The sequence below is a fragment of the Zootoca vivipara genome, chromosome 5 (genome assembly GCF_965207765.1).
Source record: "Zootoca vivipara chromosome 5, rZooViv2.hap1.1, whole genome shotgun sequence".
NCBI lineage: Eukaryota > Metazoa > Chordata > Lepidosauria > Squamata > Lacertidae > Zootoca > Zootoca vivipara.
This window is the reverse complement of record NC_142588.1, coordinates 10,461,091-10,487,186: the sequence shown is the minus strand read 5'-3', so window position 1 is coordinate 10,487,186 and position 26,096 is coordinate 10,461,091. Positions and strand designations below refer to the sequence as shown.

The following is a 26,096-nucleotide window of genomic DNA, read 5'->3' as shown; positions in this document are numbered from 1 at the left end:
GAACTGGGAGGTCCTTGGCAGGGCTTTTTTAATGGGGAACGCACAAGTACTCTGTTCTGGCACCTCTCAAGCGGGTTCAGGCACCCCCTTTCCTATAAAAATAGCACCGGTCCTTGGTATTACCCAGCACAGGTGATGGATGAATCGTAGGTTTTTATTTTTGGCCTTATGAGGAAGGGTTGAAGGAGCTGGGTATGTTTAGCCTGGTAAAGAGGAGACTGACAACGGCTTCAAGAAAGCAGATTCCAACTAAACATACAGGAAAACTGTTCAAAAACCTTCGGGCAATAATAGCTTTTGACAGTGGAACGGTCTCTCTTGGGAGGTGGTGGACTCTCCTTCCTTGGAGGTTTTTAAGCAAAGGTCGGATGGCTATCTGTCATGGATGCTCTTAGCCAAGATGCCTGCATTGCAGGGGTCTGAACTAGATGACCCTTGGGTCTCATCCAGCTCCACAATTCTATGAAGGCAATTAAAGTGTCCAAGCACCCTTTATTTGGATCCGGGGCTTTCCCCACAAACATCTGAATTGATGTTTGCTCCGAACCAGCTTTAAAGAGCAGGTTTTAAGCAGGGAAAGCTCGGGTGAAAAACAACAACAACAGTGCTCAGTCACGGAGCGTTAAAATGTAGACTTCTGCCTGGAAAAAGTCTGGCAAACAGGAAGTGTGAATAAGCCCTCAGTTAAATACTGCAACTGAGTCATAGATGGGCTACAGCTCAGGTTACTTGTGGTGTATGTATGAGATTTGGTAAGAGGACAGACAGTTCAGCTCTATAGGGAAAAAAGTCTCTGCAGATCTGTGAATGACCTCTGCTAAGACAGAAGTATAGGGGGCAGTGGCTGAAGTATGTGGCTAAATTTGGCTGTGCTACTTACTTCCTCCTGAAGGTGGTCTTCCTCACGCTTTCAGGTACCTAACATGTAGCACGGACCACGAAGGGAGAGTCGCCGCCACCTTTCCTTCCTTCAAACTGGTTTCCAGTGCTGCTTGCTGCTACAGGAACAAACTGTTCACAGGTCCATGCAACAAAAGGGGTGGGGGCGTGTCAGCTCCATTGTGACACTGAAGCAGCATCTAAGCACATCTAGAAACCAAGCAAGTGGTGAAGGAGGGAGGTAAAGTACTTTGTAAACCGGTTTTCATTAAAGCTGCATTCAGGGTCAAGAGTTTCTCAACAATAACTTCATTGCAGCACATCAGAGTGTTTATCGGACCTGCGGTGATGCCCCCGTTGTGGTCATTGGCGACCTGAAGTAACACATTATTGCGTTGCGCCAGTTTCCCCATTGTAAATAGGAATTATAATGACCGATTTTACTATGTTGTTTTGTTGATAATTGTTAAAATGTGCACTAATGGTGCCTTTCAAAGCCGTCTGCTCCCTTTGTATATTTTAAATCAGGCATCCCCAAACTGCGGCCCTCCAGATGTTTTGGCCTACATCTCCCATGATCCCTAGCTAACAGGACCAGTGGTCGAGGATGATGGGAAGTGTAGTCCAAAACATCTGGAGGGCCGAAGTTTGGGGAAGCCTGTTTTAAATGGTTTTCACAGGTGCAGCCACTGCTATTCCCAGTGTGAGGTGTGCTGTAGCCTTAGTTCGAAAGACCTTCAAACTTTCACCCAGCAACTCTCTCTCTCTCTCCATCTCCCTCTCTCTCTCTCTCTCTCCCACCCCAACAGAATTCTGAGAATGGAATAGCCCTTCGTGAACTCCCCTTTGAGTTCCTCAGCAGAAGGGTGCAGGACCAATGGGACAGCTGTAAGTTGTTTCAAACTGTTTTTGATACTGTGTTGTGACATTGTGTTTTAATGTTGTATCTGATATAAGCAAAAATCTGCTCTTATTCCCTTGTTGGGTTCTCCATCAGTCGGAGAATGTAACAGAGGCCAACCAGAGAATTTTGAGAAGCAAAGCCTTTATTTTTTTGCTGTTGCAACAGGGTCCTTCCCCTCACACAGGAGAGCAAGGAAGGAACCCAGAACAAAAGAGAACCTCCATTTTTATCAGCTTTCCCATCACCCAGAAACACTCCCAAAATACATCATTCCTACATCACAGGTGGCGCTGTGGGCTAAACCACTGAGCCTAGGGCTTGCTGATCAGAAGGTCGGCGGTTCGAATCCCTGTGACGGGGTGAGCTCCCGTTGCTTGGTCCCAGCTCCTGCCAACCTAGCAGTTCGAATGCACATCAAAATGTAAGTAGATAAATAGGAACCGCTACAGCGGGAAGGTAAACGGTGTTTCCATGTGCTGCTCTGGTTTGCCAGAAGCGGCTTTGTCATGCTGGCCACATGACCTGGAAGCTATACGCCGGCTCCCTCAGCCAATAATGCGAGATGAGCGCGCAACCCCAGAGTCGGTCACGACTGGACCTAATGGTCAGGGGTCCCTTTACCTTTACCTTTACATCACAGCTACGTAATCAATACCTCACAAAAAGGGAGGGTTCAAGGTAGAAATCTGAGCACCTTTGACACTTCTCCTAGTCCTCCTCTCACCCCTCCCAGGTGTGAATTCCCAAACACAAAGAGAAATTAACAGTTTCCTAAAAGTTGATCACTTTCTTTTGTTTGGAGGAGTCATCCATTGTGAATGAGATGGCTAGCAATCTGGCACCATTTGATGGGGAAATGTCCAGTTGGCAGAGCCTCCATCTTACAGGATTATGGCTCCCAAGTTGATAGTCATGTGGAAATGTGTGTGTGATTCTGGTCAGCAGGGCCGGCTCTAGGTAGACCCCCGGTGATTTTTGCATAGCACACACACGATTCACGAAATATTGTCAGGTCAAAAATTATGAAACCGATATCACAATATGGACTTCAAACTGGTTTGGGACAATATGCCGATATATTGCCCAGCCCTAGTTTTGACCTTACCTTATTGTTGCAAGGTAGCCAAGGTCGGAGTGTGTTTTTCTTTCCATGGGACATTTATCCAGTACTCTGAAGCCTCCCTGGCTGCCAACACTTCCTGATCCAGAAAAGTCCCGGGGAGGAATTGCCTCATGAGGTCTTCCTTCTGGGCTTGAATTGATGTGCAGGTGCCTGGGGAAGCCTGCAGATCAAACTTCTGGTGAGATGATATATCGGGTCCTCCCTAACAAGAGGGCATGTGTTGCGGTGTGACCTGGCAACTGGACCCTGTGTTGTGGGTGGGAATGTTTGGATGGCCACAACACCCTATTGGAGGTCCCTTGATGCTGGGTGCAATTAGACCAATGGGATGCCAGCAAATTTGTATCAAGGGACCTCTATTTAAGCCCATGCATGTGTCCCTGAGCTTCCTCTTTTGGGCCAGTGCAACAGAACACCCGCCCACCTCTCCCTATATTTAGGGCTTGCACGCATGACCTTGCACGCATGACCTTGCACGCATGACCTTGCACGCATGCGAAAGGCCGGACTAGATGAATCCCAAGCCGGAATTAAGATTGCCAGAAGAAATATCAACAACCTCAGGTATGCAGATGACACAACCTTGATGGCAGAAAGTGAGGAGGAATTAAAGAACCTTTTAATGAGGGTGAAAGAGGAGAGCGCAAAATATGGTCTGAAGCTCAACATCAAAAAAACCAAGATCATGGCCACTGGTCCCATCACCTCCTGGCAAATAGAAGGGGAAGAAATGGAGGCAGTGAGAGATTTTACTTTCTTGGGCTCCTTGATCACTGCAGATGGTGACAGCAGTCCCGAAATTAAAAGACGCCTGCTTCTTGGGAGAAAAGCAATGACAAACCTAGACAGCATCTTAAAAAGCAGAGACATCACCTTGCCTACAAAGGTCCGTATAGTTAAAGCTATGGTTTTCCCAGTAGTGATGTATGGAAGTGAGAGCTGGACCATAAAGAAGGCTGATCGCCGAAGAATTGATGCTTTTGAATTATGGTGCTGGAGGAGACTCTTGTGAGTCCCATGGACTGCAAGAAGATCAAACCTATCCATTCTGAAGGAAATCAGCCCTGAGTGCTCACTGGAAGGACAGATCGTGAAGCTGAGGCTCCAATACTTTGGCCACATCATGAGAAGAGAAGAGTCCCTGGAAAAGACCCTGATGTTGGGAAAGATTGAGGGCACAAGGAGAAGGGGACGACAGAGGACGAGATGGTTGGACAGTGTTCTCGAAGCTACCAACATCGGTCTGACCAAACTGCGGGAGGCGGTGCAAGACAGGAGTGCCTGGCGTGCTATGGTCCATGGGGTCACGAAGAGTCGGACACGACTAAACGACTAAACAACAACAACAACGCATGACCTTGCTATGCCGCCGTGTGTTGTCTATTCTTGAGACAGGGGCACGGCAGGAATTTTCCTCACTTGGCGGATTGGCTGGTGCCATTTGGGTTTTGCCTGCTGCAAAGCAAATCATCACAACTTGTAATAATAATAATAATAATAATAATAATAATAATAATAATAATAATAATATATTTATACCCCGCCCATCTGGCCGGGTTCCCCCAGCCACTCTGGGCGGCTTCCAACAAAACAGAAATTCTAAAATACAGAAATCCATCAAACATTAAAATACAGAAATCCATCAAACATTAAAAGCTTCCCTAAACAGGGCTGCCTTGAGATGCCTTCTAAAGGTCTGGTAATTGTTGTTCTCTTTGACCTCTAGTGGGAGGGGATTCCACAGGGTGGGTGCCACTACCGAGAAGGCCCTCTGCCCGGTTCCCTGTAACTTGGCTTCTCGTAGTGAGGGAACCGCCAGAAGGCCCTCGGAGCTGGACCTCAGTGTCCGGGCAGAACGATGGGGGTGGAGACGCTCCTTCAGGTATACCGGACCGAGGCCGTTTAGGGCTTTCAAGGTCAACACCAACACTTTGAATTGTGCTCGGAAACGTACTGGGAGCCAATGTAGGTCTTTCAGGACCGATGTTATGTGGTCTCGGCGGCCGCTCCCAGTCACCAGTCTAGCTGCCGCATTCTGGATTAGTTGTAGTTTCCGGGTCACCCTCAAAGGTAGCCCCATGTAGAGCGCATTGCAGTAGTCCAAGCGAGAGATAACTAGAGCATGCACCACTCTGGAGAGACAGTCAGTGGGCAGGTAGGGACTCAGCCTGCGTACCAGATGGAGCTGATAAACAGCTGCCTTGGACACAGAGTTGACCTGTGCCTCCATGGACAGCTGTGAGTCTAAGGTTGTGGATAGGCTCTGGTTCAGGTGATAGGGGTGGCAGAGCGCTCTGGCCGTCCCTATGCGATGGGTATTCCGTTAAAGGAATCCAGGGACTCTTTGGTTGGTCAACCCTGAGAAGGGTTGTTCCCGGAGCCAGAGTCCAGGGAAGATCTGGCTGGTGGACTGGCTTGACCCCGCTTTCCATTGTGCTGGGTGTTCACCCAAGGTTGACCTATGGTGTGCCCTGGGTCAGCGCTGCCTGCAAAGGTGCAGGGAGCTAGTTGAACCTGAGCCTATGCAACCACTCACTTGATTGCAATCAATAAAGTTGTGGCCTAAATTCTGCCAAAAACCAAACCAAAAAAATTGAGTCTTGTCTGAATTTATTTGGGGGTGGTTAAAGGGTCTACACGCGCAAGTAGAGTGAAAGAAAGGACACTTACTAAGTCACCTCAAAAGTAAGGTAAATGCAACAGAAGTCCTACACTTTGATTTCCCTGGAATTTACTCTCCCCATTGATGGTTTTCAAATGCAATTTATTTTCTTGTTTAATTGAGTGAGAAACTTAAAAATAAAATAAAAAATCCACAACAGAGAACTAAACAATTTCTGTGCCTGAAGCCAATTGCTTTCTTCACAATCCCAAGCCCTTGGACCACACAAATTCAAAAGAACTACAGTGGTACCTCGGTTTATGAACACAATTGGTTCCGGAAATCTGTTCATAAACTGAAGCGTTCATAAACTGAAGCGAACTTTCTCATTGAAAGTAATGGAAAGTGGATTAATCTGTTCCAGACGGTCTGCGGAGTACTCAACCTGAAGCGTACTTAACCCGAAGCATGGGTGTAATTGTTTCCAGAAGTCTGTTCATAAACTGAAGCGTTCATAAACTGAAGCGAACTTTCCCAAAGTGAATTAATCCGTTCCAGATGGGTCCGCAGCGTTCGTAAACTGAAAATTCATAAACCGAGGTGTTCGCAAACAGAGGTTCCACTGTACTGTATCCTGCTTCCTGGACATCTCTCTCTCTCTCTCTCTCTCTCTCTCTCTCTCTCTCTCTCTCTCTCTCTCTCTCTCTCTCTCTCTCTCTCACACACACACACACACACACACAAAATAAGTGTAAGAAAGATATATTTTATTTATTAACACACACAAAAACCTTTCTGTTACTTTTCTTTATAGCATAGATCCAGTGCAACGATCTCAGTGGATAGTGATTGGAGAATGTTTTTGTACCACTAAGTGTGCTGCTACAGAAATTTCAAACCACAAGTGGTAAGAGAGAAACAAACCATGAATGGCAAATCAAGTTGATGGACAATGCCGAAATGGTGAAAATTAACTGGGAAGCTCGGGAATCAAGAAGACAAGAAATTTAAAAAAGAATGGGAAATGTTTACAATGTATATACAAAATCATTGTAAACAGGTCAAAACATTAGCAGGATTTTAAATACACTTGTAATGTAACAGAATGTATAGTTAACTTAGGAAGATGAAAAATTGGAGAAGTATTGCCATGCAGTTGAAAATAGAATCAAAAGGACATATGGAAGGGATGGGGCGAAGTCAGGAGATTCAGAGTAATCTTGATATTTGGATTTTGTGGTGTTTTGATATATGTTTTTTCCTGTCTCTTTTTTTGAAAATCAAATAAAAAGATTATATCAGGGGTCCCCAGACTTACCGTGCGGCGGGCCGGTGCCCGCCGCGCCGACTGTGCGGCGGGCCGGAGGGCAGGGGAGTGCGCGCGCAGCGAGCCGGAGGGCGGGGGAGTGCGCGCCCGTGCGCATGCGCACACGCACACGGGCGGGGAAAAAATCGCCGAAAATCGCTTGTGCGCATGCGTATGGGCCTCCCCCGACCCGGAAGTGCACCAGAAATGACCTCTTCCGGGTCGGGAGAGGCCCATACGCATGCGCACAAAGGATTTTCGGCGATTTTTTGCCGATTTTTTAGATCGTCGCTGCGCCGCGCGCTGTGAGAGCGGGCGGCGGCAGCGGGCGGCGGGGGTCGTCACGGGCCGGATTGGAAGGCCGATTGGGCCGCATCCGGCCCGGGGGCCATAGTTTGGGGACCCCTGGATTATATATATATAAAGAGAGAAGCAAACCAGTAGCCCAGCTAATAGGCATGTCCTACCATACCCTCTGGGGGATGCGGGTGGCGCTGTGGGTTAAACCACTGAGCCTATGGCTTGTCGATCAGAAGGTCAGCGGTTCAAATCCCCGCGACGGGGTGAGCTCCTGTTGCTCAGTCCCAGCTCCTGCCAACCTAGCAGTTCGAAAGCACGTCAAAGTGCAAGTAGATAAATAGGTACTGCTCTGGCGGGAAGGTAAACGGCGTTTCCGTGTGCTGCCCTGGTTCGCCAGAAGCGGCTTTGTCATCCTGGTCACATGACCTGGAAGCTGTACGCCGGCTCCCTCGGCCAATAACGCGAGATGAGCGCTGCAACCCCAGAGTCAGTCACGATTGGACCTAATGGTCAAGGGTCCCTTTTGCCCTACCCTACACACCTTTTGCTCTACCCTCCAACTTTTCTCCAATTTAAATAGGGACATCCCAAGGAAAAGCGAGGCATTCTGAGATCAGATCAGAAACTGGGGTGGCTTCTGTAAATCCAGGACTTGTTGTTTAGTCGTGTCCGACTCTTCGTGACCCCATGGACCATAGCACGCCAGGCACTCCTGTCTTGCACTGCCTCCCGCAGTTTGGTCAAACTCATGTTCGTAGCTTCGAGAACACTGTCCAACCATCTCGTCCTCTGTCGTCCCCTTCTCCTAGTGCCCTCAATCTTTCCCAACATCAGGGTCTTTTCCAGGGAGTCTTCTCTTCTCATGAGGTGGCCAAAGTATTGGAGCCTCAGCTTCAGGATCTGTCCTTCCAGTGAGCATTCCAGGACTATCCTTGGAAAATAGGGACACTTGGAGGGTCTGGGATTCCACTGCCCAAGGTAGCTGCTTCAGTCTGCTTCATGGGCAGGCCAACCCTGACTTGAGACGTATATTTTTAGGACCTACCTGTTTTTGTGGTCATAAGTGGCTTAAAAATGTTTAAACATTGTGTTTTAATAGTTGTAACCCGCCCCAGGAGATTGGGGTGAAGAACGGGTAAAAAATATTAATATTTATTATTTAATTGTCCCTTTGTTTCCTTTATTGCTTTCAGAGCCCAGTCTCCTTTGTGTGTTGACAATATGTCGAGTGGACAGAAGCTGACCGGGCCTGGTAGTAAAGACAGTTTGGAACCAAAAAGAACTCCTTCACTTTCTACATCCCAGCCAGCAGATCTCAAACCTTCCAGCCTGCTTCTCACTGAAGAAAATGTTAAGAAACTGCAAGAGAAGGATTCTGCTTCTAAATCTGCCCTTGCTAGAGAGTCAATAGAAGCCTACATTACGCAGAGCAATCTCTATTTGAATAAGAGTGAAGCTAGTACAAGTCGAAGCAAGGAGCAAAGTCTGTCCGATGAAAGAGAGCCAAAGGCAGCTTCTGTTGTTATCCATGTAGAGGACGTGTGCAAAGATGTCTCAGAAAACATTGAACAATCCTCAAAAGCAGGTACCTGTATATTATTCCCTGGTGAGTATTTGAGACTTTCTGGTCACAATGCATAAAATACAAACAGCAACAACAGCAAAGCAAAAATGCAAAAACCACACCTGTATAAGTTAAGCACTCCACAGGCTAGGATAGCTCAGTCGGTAGAGCACAAGACTCTTAATTTCAGGGTTGTGAGTTCGAGCCCCATGTTGGGTAAAAGATTCCTGCATTGCAGGGGGTTGGACTAGATGACCCTTGTGGTCCCTTCCAGCTCTACAGTTCTATGATTCTATGATTCTATCTCACACTCCTCCTTATGATACTTGTATTGGTGCCCAGCTTACTTGCAGCCAAGGCAAATTTTGCAACCAGTGCAGTAATAAATACGTTATTGCCAGCCAGCAAAATAGAGATTTGCTCAACTACATGAGATATGGGGAGTCTACAATCTAGTCTTTTATTTTTTATTTTTAAAAAGCTCAAAAGCAGCTGGGGAATCAGGAGCTGAATAGGATCGAGGCAATGGCACTGGGCTCATCCACCTGGGAGTTTAATGTGTATTTGAAGCTGCTTGTGTCTCTATTATTTATTGCAGCATTATCATTATTATTATTATTATTATTATTATTATTATTATTATTAATATCCTGGGTAGATATTTTGCTGAGTCAAATCTGTAGTCAAGATGACCAGTCCCACTAGCCCAGGGATGGGAAACATTTTTGGCTCCATGGGTCAGATCCTCATCCGGATCAGCCATGCAGGTAAAATTTTGACACATGAGCGGGTTTGCTGCACCTGAAAATAATGTGATGGCGTTACGATGTCATGTGACTGACAGGTGAGTTGTTCCAACCACCTGCCAAAATCCCTTGTGGCGGTTCCCAATTGCCCACTAGCTCAATGGCTGGTGCTGGTACCCCACAGTACAAGGTGGGTTGCTAGTTCTATGCTCAGTGCTTTGGGGATCTCCATAGCATTTCTCCCCTCCCCAGGAAAGGAAAGAAGCATCCTTTTTTTTTGTTCTGGGGCTGAGCTAATGAAACAGCAACAACTTTTACCCCTGTTTTATTCTGCTGGCTTTTTTAAAAGTCCCTTTTTCTCTTCCTTCAGATTCCGAGACAAGATCTCCATCATCTTCAGTTCTTGAGTCTCAAACATCAATGAAAGCAGAGTTGCCAACAGTGTTAGTAACATCCTGTTCTACATTTCGTTAACACCAATAACGGTGCTGTGTCCAGACAGACAGCCTATTAAATCATTAGTTTAAGATATGGTTCAGCTCAGAACCTTGCTAACTTGTTTCTGATACTGAATCCAAAAAGCCACCAGAACAGGCCCCCTTCCATCTGAAAATTGACATCCCATATGATCCCTTGTTGAGGGCAGGGAAGGGGAGGGAAGAGGCAAAAACTAGTTCCAAGGAAAACCATAAAGACACTCTGGCAACACTATTGCAGGGCCTGATAATGTTCTTTGATAATCACCTGTTCATCTTCCAATGTAATTGCATCTTCCACATTCCACATAGGACAAACCAGGCAGTATCTATGAAAAGCAACCAATGGAAACAAATCCGACATTAGAAATAGCAATGTTCAATGTAGGAGAGAATTTCAATCTACCAGTGGACATGGGCGTACCCAGGATCAAAGCTAGGGGGGCACCCCAGCCACGCCCCCCAGCCACCCAATTGGCTAGCTGGCAATGATGTGGCCAGGATCCCCCCAGGAGGCATGGTCAACATCCACGCCACCCAGAGGAAAGGGGGCCGTTTGCAAGGCAGCACACAGAGCCACCTGTGCTTGCACTCCTGCCTTTCCCGCTCCTTTAATGGCAGCGGTGACTAAAACAAGGCAGCAGCAGTGAAGCTGCCTCTGTTGAAGGAAACCTGGACCTGGACCTGGGCTAACTTCAGCCCACACTCTTTTAAGTCACAGCGAGCACAGCACAGAAAGTGCTGCCCCACAATGCTCCACGGCACTTCATTTGCAGTTCACAGCACTTTCTGTGCTGTGCTCGCTGTGACTTGAAGGAGTGTGGGCTGAAGTTAGCCCAGGTCCAGGTTTTTTTCAACGGAGGCAGCTTCGCTGCCGCTGCTGCCGTTTCACTTCAGCCAAGCAGGCTGAGGCGGAGCACAACAGGCAGCACCCCTGCCTGCCCTCTCCAGCTGCCCTGCTTCTGGGGGGGGCAGCTGCCCCCTCCTGCCCCATGCTGGGTACGCCCATGCCAGGGGAATCTGCAGCTAATCTTCTGGTAGCTACTTTTGGGCAAAGGAATTTAAAAGGGAAACTCCAGTGCGAAACAGCTGAATTACAATTCGTCAGGGAATTGAGAAAAATTCACTTCTGTCTGAATAGAGACAATGGTCTCCTCTACTGCAGATGTTAACTAAACTCAGCATTGCCATGATGCTTTGTGTTATTTATGAAAATTATATACTGCTTGATTGAAAAAAAAAACCCTCAAAGTTTACAACCGTAAACTCGGGGGGGGGGCACAGAACTTTGGATTACGTAGCTCATAATTATTTCCCCCTGCCCTCAACACAACATCAAAGTATATATGGGGTATCTTTGTTAAAACAGGAAGTCTCTTACCTTTCTTTCCCCATTGCAGAAAATGTGGTGTTACAGATGTGGAAACTCAGACAGAATGGAGTTACTCGGACTCAGAAGAAAAAAGTATGATAATAAGAATACTTTGCTGGCCTTAATCAGTTTGTCTTTCGGAGAGAGTGTCTTCTAAACAATGACACAGGCATATGTACACATTGAAAACCAGTTTTGGGCCGACTTGGCAAAATTTGATTGCATTTGAAATGCTGTGGTTTTATCTTCCAAATGCTATTTCTTTTATTAGCTAGATTCCTTTAAACTATGACAAAATTAAGAGATCATGTCTAACCCATAATGAGGAGTCGGATAATTAATTTGCACACTTTTAAAGTCTAAAATTCAGTTTTCACTAATTTTATATTGCTTTGGAACGCTCTGCTCTTTTGTGTAGGTAGCCTATGAATTTCTTACTTGCCCCAGGTTGCCTCTTTTCCTACAGACCCTCTTGGGTGTTAAGATCAGAGGAGTTGACCTCTTGGTTGTTCCACCACCCTCAAAAAAGCATCTTCTATAGCAGCCCCAAGGGACACGGGTGGCGCTGTGGTCTAAACCACAGAGCCTAGGGTTTGCCGATGGGAAGGTCAGCAGTTTGAATCCCCGTGACGGGGTGAGCTCCCATTGTTCGGTCCCAGCTCCTGCCCACCTAGCAGTTCAAAAGCAAGTCAAGTGCAAGTAGATAAATAGGTACCGCGCTGGCGGGAAGATAAACGGCGTTTCCGTGCGCTGCTCTGGTTTGCCAGAAGCGGCTTAGTCATGGTGGCCACATGACCCGGAAGATGTCTGCAGAGAAACGCCAGCTCCCTTGGCCTATAGAGCAAGATGAGTGCGCAAGCCCAGAGTCTTCTGCGACTGGACCTAACGGTCAGGGGTACCTTTACCTTTACCTTTATAGCAGCTTCTAAGTTGTGGAGTTCCCTTCCATGGAGGTTTACTTGCTGCTTCGATTACGCTGCTTCCAGCAAACGCCGAAGCTTTGGCTTTTGACATGTCATATGTATTTTTAAAGTCCTGGCGGAAAAGTTAGTGTATTTGCCAGCTGCCTTTGTTCTGTGTTGAATACAGTATTTTATTGTGTTGGTTATATATTGGGTTTTTATGTTGCTTGTTTCAGCGTTGCAATATATACCAGTATTTCTCACACAGGGAGAAGAATGCTGGCGCAGGCAAGGAAGAGTATCAAGGAGAGCCATGATGTCGGAGAAAGTGAGGGTGAGTTTTAGCAACAGCAAAATGTGCTTAACATTATTGGGGTTGTTGTAGAAAATTGAACGCCATACACTCACAGATGTACAGAGAGGGGAACGATGCCAGGACCTGACAGGAGCCATTTCTCCTTCCCAGAGATTGCTCAACAGGAAGAATAATCCCCACTTGACCCCAGACCAGTGATGGGCAACCTTTTGAACTTGGTGTGTCAAAATCCGCCAAAAAACCGAGCATAACTCGGGTGGTGTGTCACTTCGAGAAAAAAAACCATAATTTCACGATATTTATAGTTTAAATAACAAAAATGTATAATTGTAATATATAACTGTATTTAATAAACCAAAAAAATTATTTAACCAAACCAAACCAAAAACCCCTTATTTATTTATCACAAAGTGCCCAGAGTTGTTGAGCTTTTGGGGGAGAGCTGCTGACCAAAGTTTTGGAGGTTTTTTGGGGGGTGCAAAAGTTGCTTTGCGTTTTTTGAGGGGGTGCCCCAAAGCTGCTGCACTTTTTTGGGGGGGGGAGAACAGAAATAAATAATGAATAATACCTTCGCTGGAACTGACACGCAGCACCGACATAGTCTGCCAAAGCGCCAAAAAACCCAGCACAGAACGGGTTAAAAAATTAACGCTGTTACACCCAATCATAGTCTGCCAAAGCGCCAGAAAAAAACAGCACAGAAAGGGTTAAAAAACCAATCTCTGGCTACCAGCAACAACAAAAAAAGGATCCGGGTTTTAACAGCAGAGACAAGCTGTAGGAGGAGCGGGAGAACAAATGGGGGGAAGGGACACAACAACAACAGCACGAATGGGCCGATGGGGCGCGTGCCAGCAGTGAGGGCTCTGCGTGTCACGTCTGACACGCGTGTCATAGGTTCGCCATCACTGCCCCAGACTGTCTCCGGAAAACACCCCCACCTCCCTTTTGCATAAGTCTCACCTAAGCACCCTTACAATCTCTCCAAATAGATGCAAATGCCTTAAGTAAATAGGGTCTCCCAACACTGGTATTTCCACCCTTCACCCTCCTGGCTAAATCTCCACGTCAAAGCATTCCTTCCCAAAAAGAAGATCTTGGGGACCTAAAATCCTTTTTCTGATCCAATAAAACTATGGTCTTATAGAAAAGTTATGTTACGTCCTGCTACGTGGGTGAAGGACCCTGTTGCAACAGTTTCTTTTGTTTGGAAATAAATTGCCTTGCTTCCTAGACGTTCTGGTGTGGTCCCTGTCATTTTCCTCCGACAAGGAGCTCCGTAAATTGGTCTCCTTGTCAGGTTCTCGGACTCTTCCTGGGTCAGAACCTAGTTGTTTTCTGGGTCACCCGACCCCTAAATTCCTACAACAGGGTTCAAGAGTACATGGTATCTCGGCTAGACCCCATTATGATGCTTTTCTTATTTGATCCGTAGAAGCAATTGAAGGGTGAACAATGAACGGCAATGCGTTTAGATCTTTCAGGGAAACTCTGGAGCGACATATTGACCCAATTGAATGCGTTCTCCTAGAGCTTGTTCACATGTTGGCCACCTGATAACTGGCGTCAGTGTTTTGTGTGAGTGGATAAACTATCACAGATCAACCAAAGAGAGAATGTCTGCAGAGCTTCATGTCACCTCAAACCCAATGCTCTTCAATGGAGTCAGTTTTACACGCTCATCTACAGCAGTGTTTCTCAACCAGTGTGCCTCCAGGTGTTTTGGGACTACAACACCCATCATTCCTGACCACTGGTCTTGCTAGCTAGGGATGATGGGAGTTGTAGTCCCAAAACATCTGGAGGCACACTGGTTGAGAAACACTGATCTACAGGATATCAAGTGTTGGTTAAGGTAGAGATGTCAATGAGTTCAGAGTGGCTGATACAGAGGTCTGTTGACTCAGGGTCTTGCTCCTGCTTGCAATCATCATATCAGTTTTTTTTGGGGGGAGGCAGGAGGCAAATTGTTGATGGGGATTTTTTCATTTAAGTAGCTTGATGTTCAGTTTCAGAAGGCCACAAAAGTGTTTGTTTGTTTGTTTGTTTGTTTGTTTGTTCTACAGAGCTAATAGTTCGCAACATATTAGAAAAAACAGATGTCGCCGAAGTGGTCAGTGAAGGTACGCCTTGTCACACTGATAAGGTTTTAAGGCATCTCACCAGCCACAGGTTGAACTATTTGATACAGAAATGAGGTTGTAAGGTATCCCATTCCATTCAACTACCACCTTCACAGGGAAGGTTCTGAAGGTTCTGAGTTCTGCTAAAAACGGACATCAGGTAGCAAGAATGAGAAAGATTTCTGCAAACAACTGTGTGCCGGAGTAGACAGCCATGTCGCTGGTGGAACCTTCCAACATGGCAGTTTATTATGGGCTGGATGCCGTTTATGCTTTGAAGTTTTGTTTCCATTTTTGCAGCACCCACGTGGCATAGTAATCATGAAGATGCCAGCTTGTGCTTTTTCTTCCCTTAATTAACAGGTGGCTTCCGTTGCCGCAATCCTACTTCCCTTTGCTCCTCCCATGAGCAGATTTGTGAAAGACCAGCAATAATAGAGAATAAATGCTTGGGGCTGGTTAGCGCTCTGAGTTACACTGTGTGCGCACACAGCAGCCTTCCTGTAAATTACGATCATTTATCTCTTTGAGTCTTCCCCAGCTGATGTTTGAAAGGGTTAAGGGGTTCACTGTCAAACCCAAGACCCTGAGTTGTAGGATGAGACCACCCTTCCAGGGATCCAAACAACTCACACAGCAGCCAAATAGAGCCCAAGAGACCCGAGGCAACTGGTTTAGGGCAAGGCAATTTCCCACATATTTACACAGAAGTATAGAAGGTGTTCTTGTTTAAGATTGCTTACGGTAGCAGCAAAATGAGAATTCCAATACCCAATAAGAAAGAGCAGGTCAATTAAGATTTTAGGAACATTTTGGTGAAATATGTCTACAGTCGTACCTTGGGTTTCGAACAGCTTAGTTCTCGGAACGTTTTGGCTCCCGAACGCCGCAAACCCGGAAGTGACTGTTCTGGTTTGCGAACTATTTTTGGGAGCTGAACGTCCAGCGGAACTTCCTGCAGCCAATCAGAAGCCGTGATTTGGTTTCCGAATGTTGTGGAAGTTGAATGGACTTCCGGAATGGATTCCGTTCGACTTCCAAGGCATGACTGTACTTCACCACCATTCTCTGGCACCTACAAAGAGAAATAAGTTGGGAAGTTTGGTCCTCTACATATCTGAAAAGGGCTCCTCTATCCCATGCTTATCATTTGGCTTGGTTTGCGCCAAGCACCTTGCATTTTGAACAAATAAGCAAACCTAAGAAAAGCTTTTTGCCAAGGATTAACTTTGTTTTTCATCTTTGTATATTTACCCCCTTCTAAAATATTTCCGATGCATTTTGCTTGGAAACGTCAAAGAGAGTTCTGAAGATCACAAGTCAGAGGTGAGATTACATATAAAGGTAAAGGTAAAGGTACCCCTGACCATTAGGTCCAGTTGCGGACGACTCTGGAGTTGCGGCGCTCATCTCGCGTTATTGGCCAAGGGAGCTGGCGTTTGTCCGCAGACAGCTTCCAGGTCATGTGGCCAGCATGACAAAGCCGCTTCTGGCGAACCAGAGCAGCACACGGAAACACCGTTTTCCTTCCCATCGGAGCAGTACCTATTTATCTACTTGCACTTTGACATGCTCTTGAACTGCTAGGTGGGCAGGAACTGGGACCGAACAACGGGAGCTCATCCCGTCGTGGGGATTTGAACCGCTAACCTTCCGATCGGCAAGCCCTAGGCTCTGTGGTTTAGACCACAGCGCCACCCGCACCCCCGAGATCATGTATAGTTGGGACCAAAAGTATTGTAGTTCATCTCTTTGTAGGGGTTTGTTTTGTACAATTGAGATCTATGGTCACATATAATGATCTACCTGTGGGGAATGCATAGTGCTATTTTCCAAGAAAAAAAGAGGTGCCGGAACTCACCATGAACACCTCCCTCGTTGTCTTAGAATGGCAATGGCACCCACCTGAGACGTGCTGGAACTGAGTTTCTGTGAGTTCCCCCTGGGGGAAAAAAAGCCCTGGGAATATAGATTTTGACTACTGGAGGCAATATTTTAGAGAGAGGGTGGCAAGAACCAAGGATTACACAAGCCCTCTTTAGGCACAATAGTTCCCACCTAACCGGCACAGCCACTCTCCTGTAGATATGAATTCCCACCCATCCACAGCAGTTGTCCGCTCGTTTTATAACTGTTTCTCCACAGTTCTAAATATTTGTTTAAATGAAAGCAAACATTTTCAGGGAGCCAGAGTCAACCCCGTTGTATTGGATGAGCTGTTCACTTGTCCCTGGTCTGGAATCACAGAAGGGGCCTCCTCATGGAAAAGTGATTTGACTCTGAGCCTAAACCGCATTCATATACATGTTTTCCTGTGAATAGCTAGTTTGGTTTGAGAAGCCATTTGCTTACCCCTCCACCTCTTTTCAGGATCATTCTGAAACCGATCTTTGCCTTCTTGGCTGCTGCGAGTTTTGCACTGCGGCACTGAAAGCTTTACCAACAGCAGAGTACCTGGATGAGAGCCCAGAGAAAATGGAATGTGTGAGTATTGTTCTCATTTTTTAAAACAACAACAACAACGTAACTTCTGAAACTGGAATACTTCTCAGAACAATAGTATGTGCCCTGGTGGTTTCCTCTGGAGGAGAAGGAGAAGCAGATGTCAGTGGGAAGAGACCCATTCACCTCCTCCCCTCCCTTCACTTCTAACCCCAGTGGGACTGAGATCAACCCCCATTTGGGTGGCCATACCCAGCTCCCCTGTTTGCAGTTTCTCTGCCCTTTCTTTAGAAACGAGCCCAGAGAGCTCTGTTCTGTGATCATGACTGTCTCTACCCATATGTGCATGTGTCGACCTAGGTCAGTGGTGGCGAACCTATGGCATGCATGCCAGAGTGGGCACTCAGAGCCCTGTCTGTGGGCATGCGCACCGGGCCGTAGCTTCCGTGCCGGGATGGGGGAGGAGGAGAGGAGGGCTCGGGTGCAAGCAGAAGTGGAGACGGGGATCTCTCAGAAGTGGAGTGCAGGCTTCGGGCTGAGAGATCCCTACCTCCACTCCTGCTTGCACGCAAGTAGGAGCGGGAGCGGGAGCGGGCAGCTCAGCTGACGAGAGCCTGGCTGCCTTCAGGGGCTCTCAAATGCAGCTTCTGGGCTGCCTCCACCTTCCCCAACCCCAGCAACTATTCAGCCTGGTTGCCTTCATGGGGTTGCAGGGGATCTGATGCGAAGGTAGGGGTGCCTGCTCGCTTGCCGTCCAGCCCGCCTTCCCTCACTAGGAAAACGGAAGTGTGGCACTCAAAACGGAGGTTATGCTCAGAACAGAGCACATTCAGCTTCCGAAGAAAAAGTTCCAAAACCGGAACACTCATTTCTGGGTCTGAAGTTTTTCAGGTTCCAAGTAGTTCGAGAACTAAGCTGTTCGAAGACTGATGTGCCACTGTATTTATTTCCCCCGATTTGAACTGTATTTATCCCCCCCCCCCCATGGTGATTTTCTTGAGTCAAAATGAGAGTACCCCTAAACATTTTTTAAGGAAAAAATGCATTGAGTTATACCATAAAATTATATATCAATGTAAAGATAATTTAAGGAAGAAGTTGCTGAATTGGAACTCATTACCAAGCTTAAAACCATGGAGCCACCTGGGATGAACAAAGACATTGGATTCTTATCTCATTATGCATGATCAAGCTTTCTTTAGCGCCTCAGCCCTTGCTTTCCCCCCGCAGGACCAATTGCAGTCATCAGCAGTCGTTAACAGTCATCAACAGGTTTACCGCTCCTATCAGCCCATCACCCATTCCCATCACCCCCACCCTCTGAATATACATAAGGGTCTGGTGACTTCTGTTTCAGTGTATCTGATGAAGTGTGCATGCACACGAAAGCTCATACCAAAATAAAAACTTAGTTGGTCTTTAAGGTGCTACTGAAGGAATTTTTTTATTAATGAAGAATGTAATGCAATAACTTTTATAAAGGATTATTTATTACAACAGCAGTTATAAAGAAGAAACATGAAATACGCAGGGGAAAATGAGATATACAGGTTTAATTGCCATGTTGGCACTTTGCGATAAATAAGTGGGTTTTGGGTTGCATCTTTGGCACTCGCCGACACCGACCTAGGTTAACTAAATGTTCTTCTGTACGTTACCTTGGGGCAGATATGGAAGGCAGTTAACTCGACAACCAGAGCAGGCGTGAGACATTTTGGCACCTGAGGCAAACCGCAAAATGGTGTCCTCTCTCCCTAACACAAAATAAGGGGGGAGTGAAGATCTACATCAGGAACAAGGAGGGGAATAAAGATCTGAACTGAGATCTGCTGCCCCTGCAGATCCTGCCGCCTGAGGCAGCCAGCTGACCTTGCCTCATGGGTGGGCCGGCCCCAACAACCGCAATGTTCTTCTGCCCAGTCTTTATTGAGCATTTGTTCTCATTTGTTTCCAGGGAGGTTCTGCAACAATGAGCACTTCTCTTGGTTTAATTATGTGGCAGTATTTCCCTGTTAATCGTTTGTTGATCCCACACTTTTCAGTGCATCTCCCCATCCCTTTTCTACCCACACAAAAAGGCCACGAAAGAACTTGTTCTGCTAAGGTGGCAGAGCACTTTAATCGCACGAATCTGAACTTTTGGTATGTGCTTGAATTGCTCCTGCAAAATACGGGCAGCCCAGAGGTGACGCAAGAGAGCTAAGCAAAGCTAAGAACTAGCAAATTTGGGATCTAGGATAAAATAGCCTGTAAACGAGGGAAAAAATCGAGAGCAGCTTCCATTAAAGTGATTTTTTTCAGATTACTGGGTTTTGTGTAGCTTATTTGTTGCAGGACATACAAGGAGATTTTCGAATGTGTAGTTCAGGAGCTCACAGAAAACACTCCCAGAGAAAGTACTATCGACATCACTCCTCACCAACACCAATCGGATGGCTCTTGGACAGAGAACAAGACTAGAAGGACACTGATTAAACAGTAAGTAATTTTGGAGATGACTTATTCAGCTCTCAAACTTCTGAAACTACCCAGAGACTTCCCGCTTTATTTTCTGATTGCTAAATATGACAGGACTGTGGAAACGGTCTTGAGGGGAGTTTGATCTGGCCGTCAACCATTCAGGTTGCCATATTCTCAATAGTGAAAATCCAAACAAAGTTGTTGAGCTGTTGAACATCTCCCCCCCCAAAAAAAAATTGTTTTAGGGCTTTCCTTTGTTTCTTTTTTTAAATAGCCCTACTTGTCATAAGTCCGGGTTTTTCCAGACATTTTGCCAATTCAGCAAAAATGCACCTGGACACTATTTTGCTGAGCTATTTCTGGACTTGTCCATGAAAACCCAGACTTATGGCAGCCCCTATCTACAATGGAATAAGACTCAAAACCAGAAAGCAACTTTCAAGTGTAGAATTTATAGCCATTAAAAAAAGAAAAAAAGGAATCCAGGACTTTTATTCACTCCCAAGAAGAATCCATCTTAAGTTGTCATTTTGAGCACTTCCAGCATAAGGAATAAATGCTTCAGACTTGACAGACAAAAATAAGGGGCTCATTGGGTTCCACGATCACTGCAGATGGTGACAGCAGTCACGAAATTAAAAGGTGCCTGCTTCTTGGGAGAAAAGTGATGACAAACCTAGACAACATCTTAAAAAGCAGAGACATCACCTTGCCGACAAAGGTCCGTATAGTTAAAGCTATGGTTTTCCTAGTAGTGATGTATGGAAGTGAGAGCTGGACCATAAAGAAGGCTGATCGCCGAAGAATTGATGCTTTTGAATTATGGTGCTGGAGGAGACTCCTGAGAGTCCCATGGACTGCAAGAAGATCAAACCTATCCATTCTGAAGGAAATCAGCCCTGAGTGCTCACTGGAAGGACAGACCCTGAAGCTGAGGCTCCAATACTTTGGCCACCTCATGAGAAGAGAAGACTCCCTGGAAAAGACCCTGATGTTGGGAAAGATGGAGGGCACAAGGAGAAGGGGACGACAGAGGACAAGATGGCTGGACAGTGTTCTCGAAGCTACGAACCTGAGTCTGACCAAACTGCAGGAGGCAGTGGAAGACAGGAGTGCCTGGCGTGCTCTGGTCCATGGGGTCACGAAGAGTTGGACACGACTAAACAACTAAACAACAACAGTGTCTCCTGACATCTTTTCCCTTCCCAACATGTTTGTTATGGAGAAAAATCCAAAGTAGGTAGATGCTTATGTAACCGTTCAACCCTAGTAATATATAGATTTCTCCTCTTTTTTTATTGTGCTACCTCTCCATCTTGGCTTTTTCAGCACATGGAACTGCTTTCTAAATGTCATAGAACCATAGAGGTGTAGAGTTAGAAGGGACCCTAAGGGTCATCTAGTCCAGGCATGGCCAAATTTGGCCCTCCAGATGTTTTGGGACTACAATTCCCATCATCCCTGACCACTGGTCCTGTTAGCTAGGGATGATGGCCGTTGTAGTCCCAAAACATCTGAAGGGCCAAGATTGGCCATGCCTGACCTAGTCCAACCCCCTATAATGAAGGAATCTCAACTAAAGCATCCATGACAGATGGCCATCCAACCTCTGCTTAAAAACCTCCAAGGAAGGAGAGTCCACCACTTCCCAAGGGAGATGGTTCCACTGTCGAACAGCTCTTACTGTTTAGCCGGAATCTCCTTTCTTGTAACTTGAAGCCATTCGATTCCTATCATCCAGAGCTTGTTTCCTCTTCCGTGTGACAGCCCTTAAGATATTTGAAGATGGCTATCATATCTCCTCCCAGTCTCCTCTTTTCCAGGCTAAACATACCCGCTTCCTTCAAGTGCTCCTCCTAAGGCTTGGCTTCTATACCCTTGATCAACTTGGTTGCCCTCCTCTGCACACATTCCAGCTTGTCGACATCCTTCCTAAATTGTGGTGCCCAGAATTGGACACAGTACTCCACGTGTGGTCTGACCAAGGCAGAACAGAGTGGCATTATCACTTTCCTTGCTCTATACACTACGCCTCTGTTGATGCCACTGCATGAATATGATCAACATGCAGAAGCAACTGTCCACAAGTTTGCTTGCTCGGCCACCTCTCAAGCATGCTACATGGAGGATGCAATAAAACCCCCAGTATCAAGCTCTCCTGCTCCAGTGCCTGAGTCTAGGGATCTGCACTTTCCTTCTAGTTGGGAAAAGGAAAGGCAGATCAGCTTCCAGCTGTATTCCCAACCACCTCTGCATAGGGAAGGACTCGTGAACTCAAGTCTGCTTTGTTTTCCCCCACACATTAATTTTATTTCAATCCATACCTTCCCCCGGCTGCTTTCCCTGCACAATGTTCACGTGGACGTAGCATGTGAAACCTTGGCTCTGTGCCTGGCATTATTTGCAATCTTAAGGGTTTTTACTTTCAGCACCTCTTTCTCCTAGGATTGAAGAAAAAGGGGGCATTGAACAGTACAGGGACATCTTTGAGCAATATATAAAGTTTGGGCCATGTGAGTACAAGCCTCTTGTTGGTTGCAGAATCTAGGGAATCTAGGGAGTCTGGTCTCCTCACCCCACCCCTGCCCCGTTGCCATCCCCTCCAGCTCCTGCTACAAATCCTGCTACATTCTCCCTACTGAAATTCCTCCCAAACTGACACCTTAAAGAAGTGGGGCAAAGATCCACCAGGGAGGGTGCAAGGGGGAACAGTGTGGGCTGCAGACAGACAGACAGACAGACAGACAGACAGACACACACACACACACTAAGCGTTATATACTGAAATTCCAAATTGTTTGAACACTCTCCTCCTAAAACTGTTTCAGGTAAGAAACTCGCATTCAAATTATCAGCTTATCCACCCAAACCCAAAAAAGTCTGCAAGAAACGTCCAGAGCCCAGGGAAATACTGACTTTAGATGTGGAGTTCAAAGCTGAACAGTTAAAGGTACAGTATGTGGTTTATCCTAATTTATTGGGACTCTTGTGTACAGGGGGACCTCTTCCAAGTCCCTTTGTGATGCTCAGTTAGCGCTGGGGCTCATTTACTAGAGTAAGAACTTATTCAGCAGGTGGGCTGGGATTTGCTGTCCCTTGCCTTGCATTCAGTAGCCATCCCTTGTATAAGCTCGGAATAAAATAGATACAGGTGAAACTCGGAAAATTAGAATATCGTCGAAAAGTGCATTTATTTCAGTAACGCAACTTAAAAGGTGAAACCAATATATGAGATATATGCATGACATGCAGAGCAAGCCTTTATTTGTTGTAATTGTAATTATTTGTCGTTAGGCGGGTCAATTATAAATGGAATGTAATTAATGAAATGTAATGGCGATGTTTATTTTTGTATTATTGTAACTATTTGTTTTATTACTGTGGAATTTCCAAAAGAAAGCATTTGTAAAAATTAAAATTAAAATTAAAATAATAATAATAAGTTGCATTACTGAAATAAATGCACTTTTCGACGATATTCAAATTTTCCGAGTTTCACCTGTATACTGACAAGGTGGGGTAGGGTGGCCATAGGAAAGCATTGAAATGGGTTGGTATCTTGGCAAGTAATACATACATAAATGTCGGTCATTTCAAGTGGCTATAAAAATGCATTGGGAGAACGTTTGGTTTCCCCTAAATTGCTTGAAAACGTGGCTGTTTGCTGTGTCCACCGGCTGATTTTCCAAATGGCAGCCGGAATGCACTTCAATGGGGCGAATCCTACTGATGGCTGTCCCCCACCCACGGCCGTTTCCAATGTCACGTCTACATGAATGACTTTGTGAGACAATTGTGTGGGGCTGTTCAGGAACCTACCATTCCCCAGACCACGAGAAATCACAATCTTGCCTCCTTGCCCCTGTCCCTATGTCCCATAGCCCTTACCATAAATTGTATCAAGAGAACTCCTTGAGGGAAAGGCCTTGTGGATCCCTGCCACTGTGCTGGGAGACTCAAAAGGTAAAGGTAAAGGATCCCTGGACGGTTAAGTCCAGTCAAAGGCGACTATGGGGTTACAGCGCTCATCTCGCTTTCAGGCCGAGGGAGCCGGCGTTTGTCCACAGCTAGCTTTCCGGGTCATGTGGCCAGCAGGGCTAAACTGCTTCTGGCGCAACGGAACACCATGACGGAAACCAGAGCGCACGGAAACGCCGTTTACCTTCCTGCCACAGCAGTACCTATTTATCTACTTCCACTGGCGTGCTTTCGAACTGCTAGGTTGGCAGGAGCTGGGACAGAGCAACGGGAGCTCACTCCGTCATGGGGATTCGAACCGCCGACCTTCCGATCGGCTAGCCCAAGAGGCTCAGTGGTTTAGACCACAGCGCCACCTGTGTCCCTAGGGAGACTCAAGACTCGGCAGGCGGTGTGCTGGGGCTTCAGCTGCCTCCTCATTCATTCCTCACAGCGGCCGATCATGCTGCCTGGGGTGGGCAGCCTTGCATATCACACACATCCTTGTGTTTTCATAGTGCAGAAACATAGTGCATTTCCTAAGTGCGGTGGTCACATTCGTTACAACAGGCATGGCATCATAGGTGGTCTTGAACGTCACTGGGGGAAGTGGTTGGGGGTTTCCTACTAGTGATGGCCAAGCCAGGCAGGCAAAGGAGGTACCTTTTTTTCTTTCTTTCTTTCCCTGCCTTCTCCCCTCTTCATTCATCCCCCCATCCATATCTCCCTCGCTTCATTCCTCCATTCATAACACACACCCAGCAGCAGCACCCCGTCTTCTGAGCACCCTAATCCAGCCAGCTACTTTTCTTCTCTACAACTGCCTACCTTTGCCTCTTCTCATTAGGCAACTTACATACGTGCTTGTTTGTTCATTCAGCGTTGAACTTCAACTTGTCTATGCTCTGGTGGCCTCTGGGCTAGATTACTGCAACACATTATCTACAGGGCTGCCCTTGAAGACTGTTCAGGAACTAGCGCTGATGCAGAGACAGTAGGAGCACACAAAATAATTTCCAGAATTATTTCCACTGGCTACCAATGAGTTCTCCAGAATTGATAAATAACCATGCTCTTATCTTCTCCCTTTTCTCCCGCTTTTTCCTTAGATTTGCCATTCTACCAAGCCTGTGAAAAGATATTATTCTGATGGGAAGAAGATATTCTATCTTTTTTTCCCAGATGGGACCGGCCAAGTTTAATATCCGACAATAGCAATCATAAGGCCAGATTAAGAATGGTTGACGCCTTTGGAGCTGTACAAAGTTGCCAGTAAGGTGGGGTGGGGATGGAGAGATGTGCGGCTGTTTATAGTACCAAAAAAGGCATCCAGCAGACTAAAGGACACTATAGCTCCTTCTGCATCTTCCCAACACCCATGTGAGGTAGCTTAGGCTGAGAGTTTATGCCTGACCCAAGAGAGGAAGTGAGCAAACACAGTCAATTAAAATGTGAAACTGGATTCACGGTTCCCACCTGCTGCCAGTGGGTGAGTGTCTAGAACTTTCTGAAGATTCACCTGCAGAATTTTCTATACGTGCACCCGCAGAGATCATAATGACTGAGAAACTGTCTCAGGCATATCATAGAGGGTAGCCTTTTGGAATTATTTGAAAAAATAAATAAATTTAGCAACCAAATGAAACTGCAGGCAGGGTTTGAAATTTGAGCAACAGGAAGAAATGATAATATATCAAATAGAGGAATACATATATTAGATGAAATTTGTGATGTAATAGAGCAGGGGTTGGCAAACTAAGCCGTGGGGGCTGGATCTGGCCCAGTTGCCTTCTGGATCTGGCCCATGGACGGTCCAGGAATCGCCGCGTGGATCGGCGTGGGGATTCTGATCGTTCAGGGCTGCGCCATTTCACACACACACACACACACACCGTGCCACCTCCCTCCCTCCTCCTGGCTTCTCCCTGCCCTGCCTAGAGGAGGAAGGGAGCTGGGATGAGCTGGCTGAGTGCTATTTTAAGCAGCCCCTCTCCAAAGCCAGCCCTTTTGCGCCGCTCATTGTCCCTCCGCCGCTGCCACCGACAGCCCCTGCCGCTCGCAAGGCACAGGTAAGCTGTGTCCTTTTATTTAAAATGCATCTGTGGGATCTTTGTGGGGCCTGTCTGGCATGCTGTGTCCTTTTATTTTTATTTAAAATGCATCTGTTGGGATCTTTGTGGGGCCTGCTGGGATCTTTGTGGGGCCACTCCCCCAAAAAAAATAGTCTGCCACCCCCCAAGGTCTGAGGGACAGTGGACCGGCCCCCTGCTGAAAAGGTTTGCTGACCCCTGTAATAGTGGAATATGCATTTGGTGAAAATTGTGATATTTTACAGTATATAAAAGGGATGGGTATAAAAACAGCATGGAAGGGAAGGTGAGAAGTCAAAATTATAAGAGAAATGTATAACAAATTGAAATTAACTGCTTAAAGTTATGAAAATCTAATGAAAATCTCATTGTTTTAAAAAAGAGAGAGAGAGAATCCTTTTGGGCAGGAGCAAAGTCTCTTAGTAAACCAGAAACATTTTGACATCTTGACTCAAGGGATCACACCAAAAGGATCCAACCCTCTGAGACTCTTGGGATGGAAAATGTGTTTACTAGTAAGTCCTTGGGTAATTT

At 46.3% G+C, this 26,096-nt stretch overlaps 2 protein-coding genes across 7 annotated transcripts in view; one reads left to right on the top strand and one right to left on the bottom strand.

The window, feature by feature from the left end:
• The window catches only part of CBY2 (chibby family member 2), a 32,534-nt gene that overhangs the window by 2,467 nt on the left and 3,971 nt on the right, over positions 1-26,096 (bottom strand). Inside the window, exons 2-7 of one of the 6 annotated variants that reach the window (XM_088669452.1) lie at positions 16,966-17,067; positions 16,475-16,555; positions 11,282-11,351; positions 10,169-10,229; positions 2,889-3,066; positions 881-1,089 (exon numbers count right to left, since the gene is read on the bottom strand). The gene's annotated coding sequence lies outside the window, so the exon portion shown is untranslated. Of the gene's footprint in view, positions 1-880; positions 1,090-2,888; positions 3,067-10,168; positions 10,230-11,281; positions 11,426-15,451; positions 15,689-16,474; positions 16,556-16,965; positions 17,068-26,096 lie in introns of those variants that run through there. The other 5 variants (XM_060275109.2, XM_060275108.2, XR_015949957.1 and 2 more) reach the window with 5 other exon arrangements.
• On the top strand, positions 8,286-25,917 carry LOC118096547 (uncharacterized). The gene is made up of 11 exons (XM_088669453.1): positions 8,286-8,720; positions 9,795-9,867; positions 11,301-11,365; positions 12,443-12,508; positions 14,557-14,613; positions 15,914-15,957; positions 16,984-17,097; positions 19,376-19,533; positions 21,961-22,028; positions 22,344-22,465; positions 24,582-25,917. Exons 1-11 carry the CDS (start codon positions 8,336-8,338, stop codon positions 24,672-24,674), a joined length of 1,245 nt encoding a protein of 414 aa, XP_088525579.1. The 5' UTR covers positions 8,286-8,335; the 3' UTR covers positions 24,675-25,917.

Excerpts from the sequence above, each read along its gene's own strand:
- LOC118096547 (XM_088669453.1), top strand. The coding sequence starts at position 8,336 with ATGTCGAGTGGACAGAAGCTGACCGGGCCTGGTAGTAAAGACAGTTTG. Across the intron at positions 11,366-12,442 it reads CTCGGACTCAGAAGAAAAAA|GGAGAAGAATGCTGGCGCAG; the intron begins GTATGATAATAA and ends TTTCTCACACAG. Across the intron at positions 15,958-16,983 it reads AGGTGAGATTACATATAAAG|GATCATTCTGAAACCGATCT; the intron begins GTAAAGGTAAAG and ends ACCTCTTTTCAG.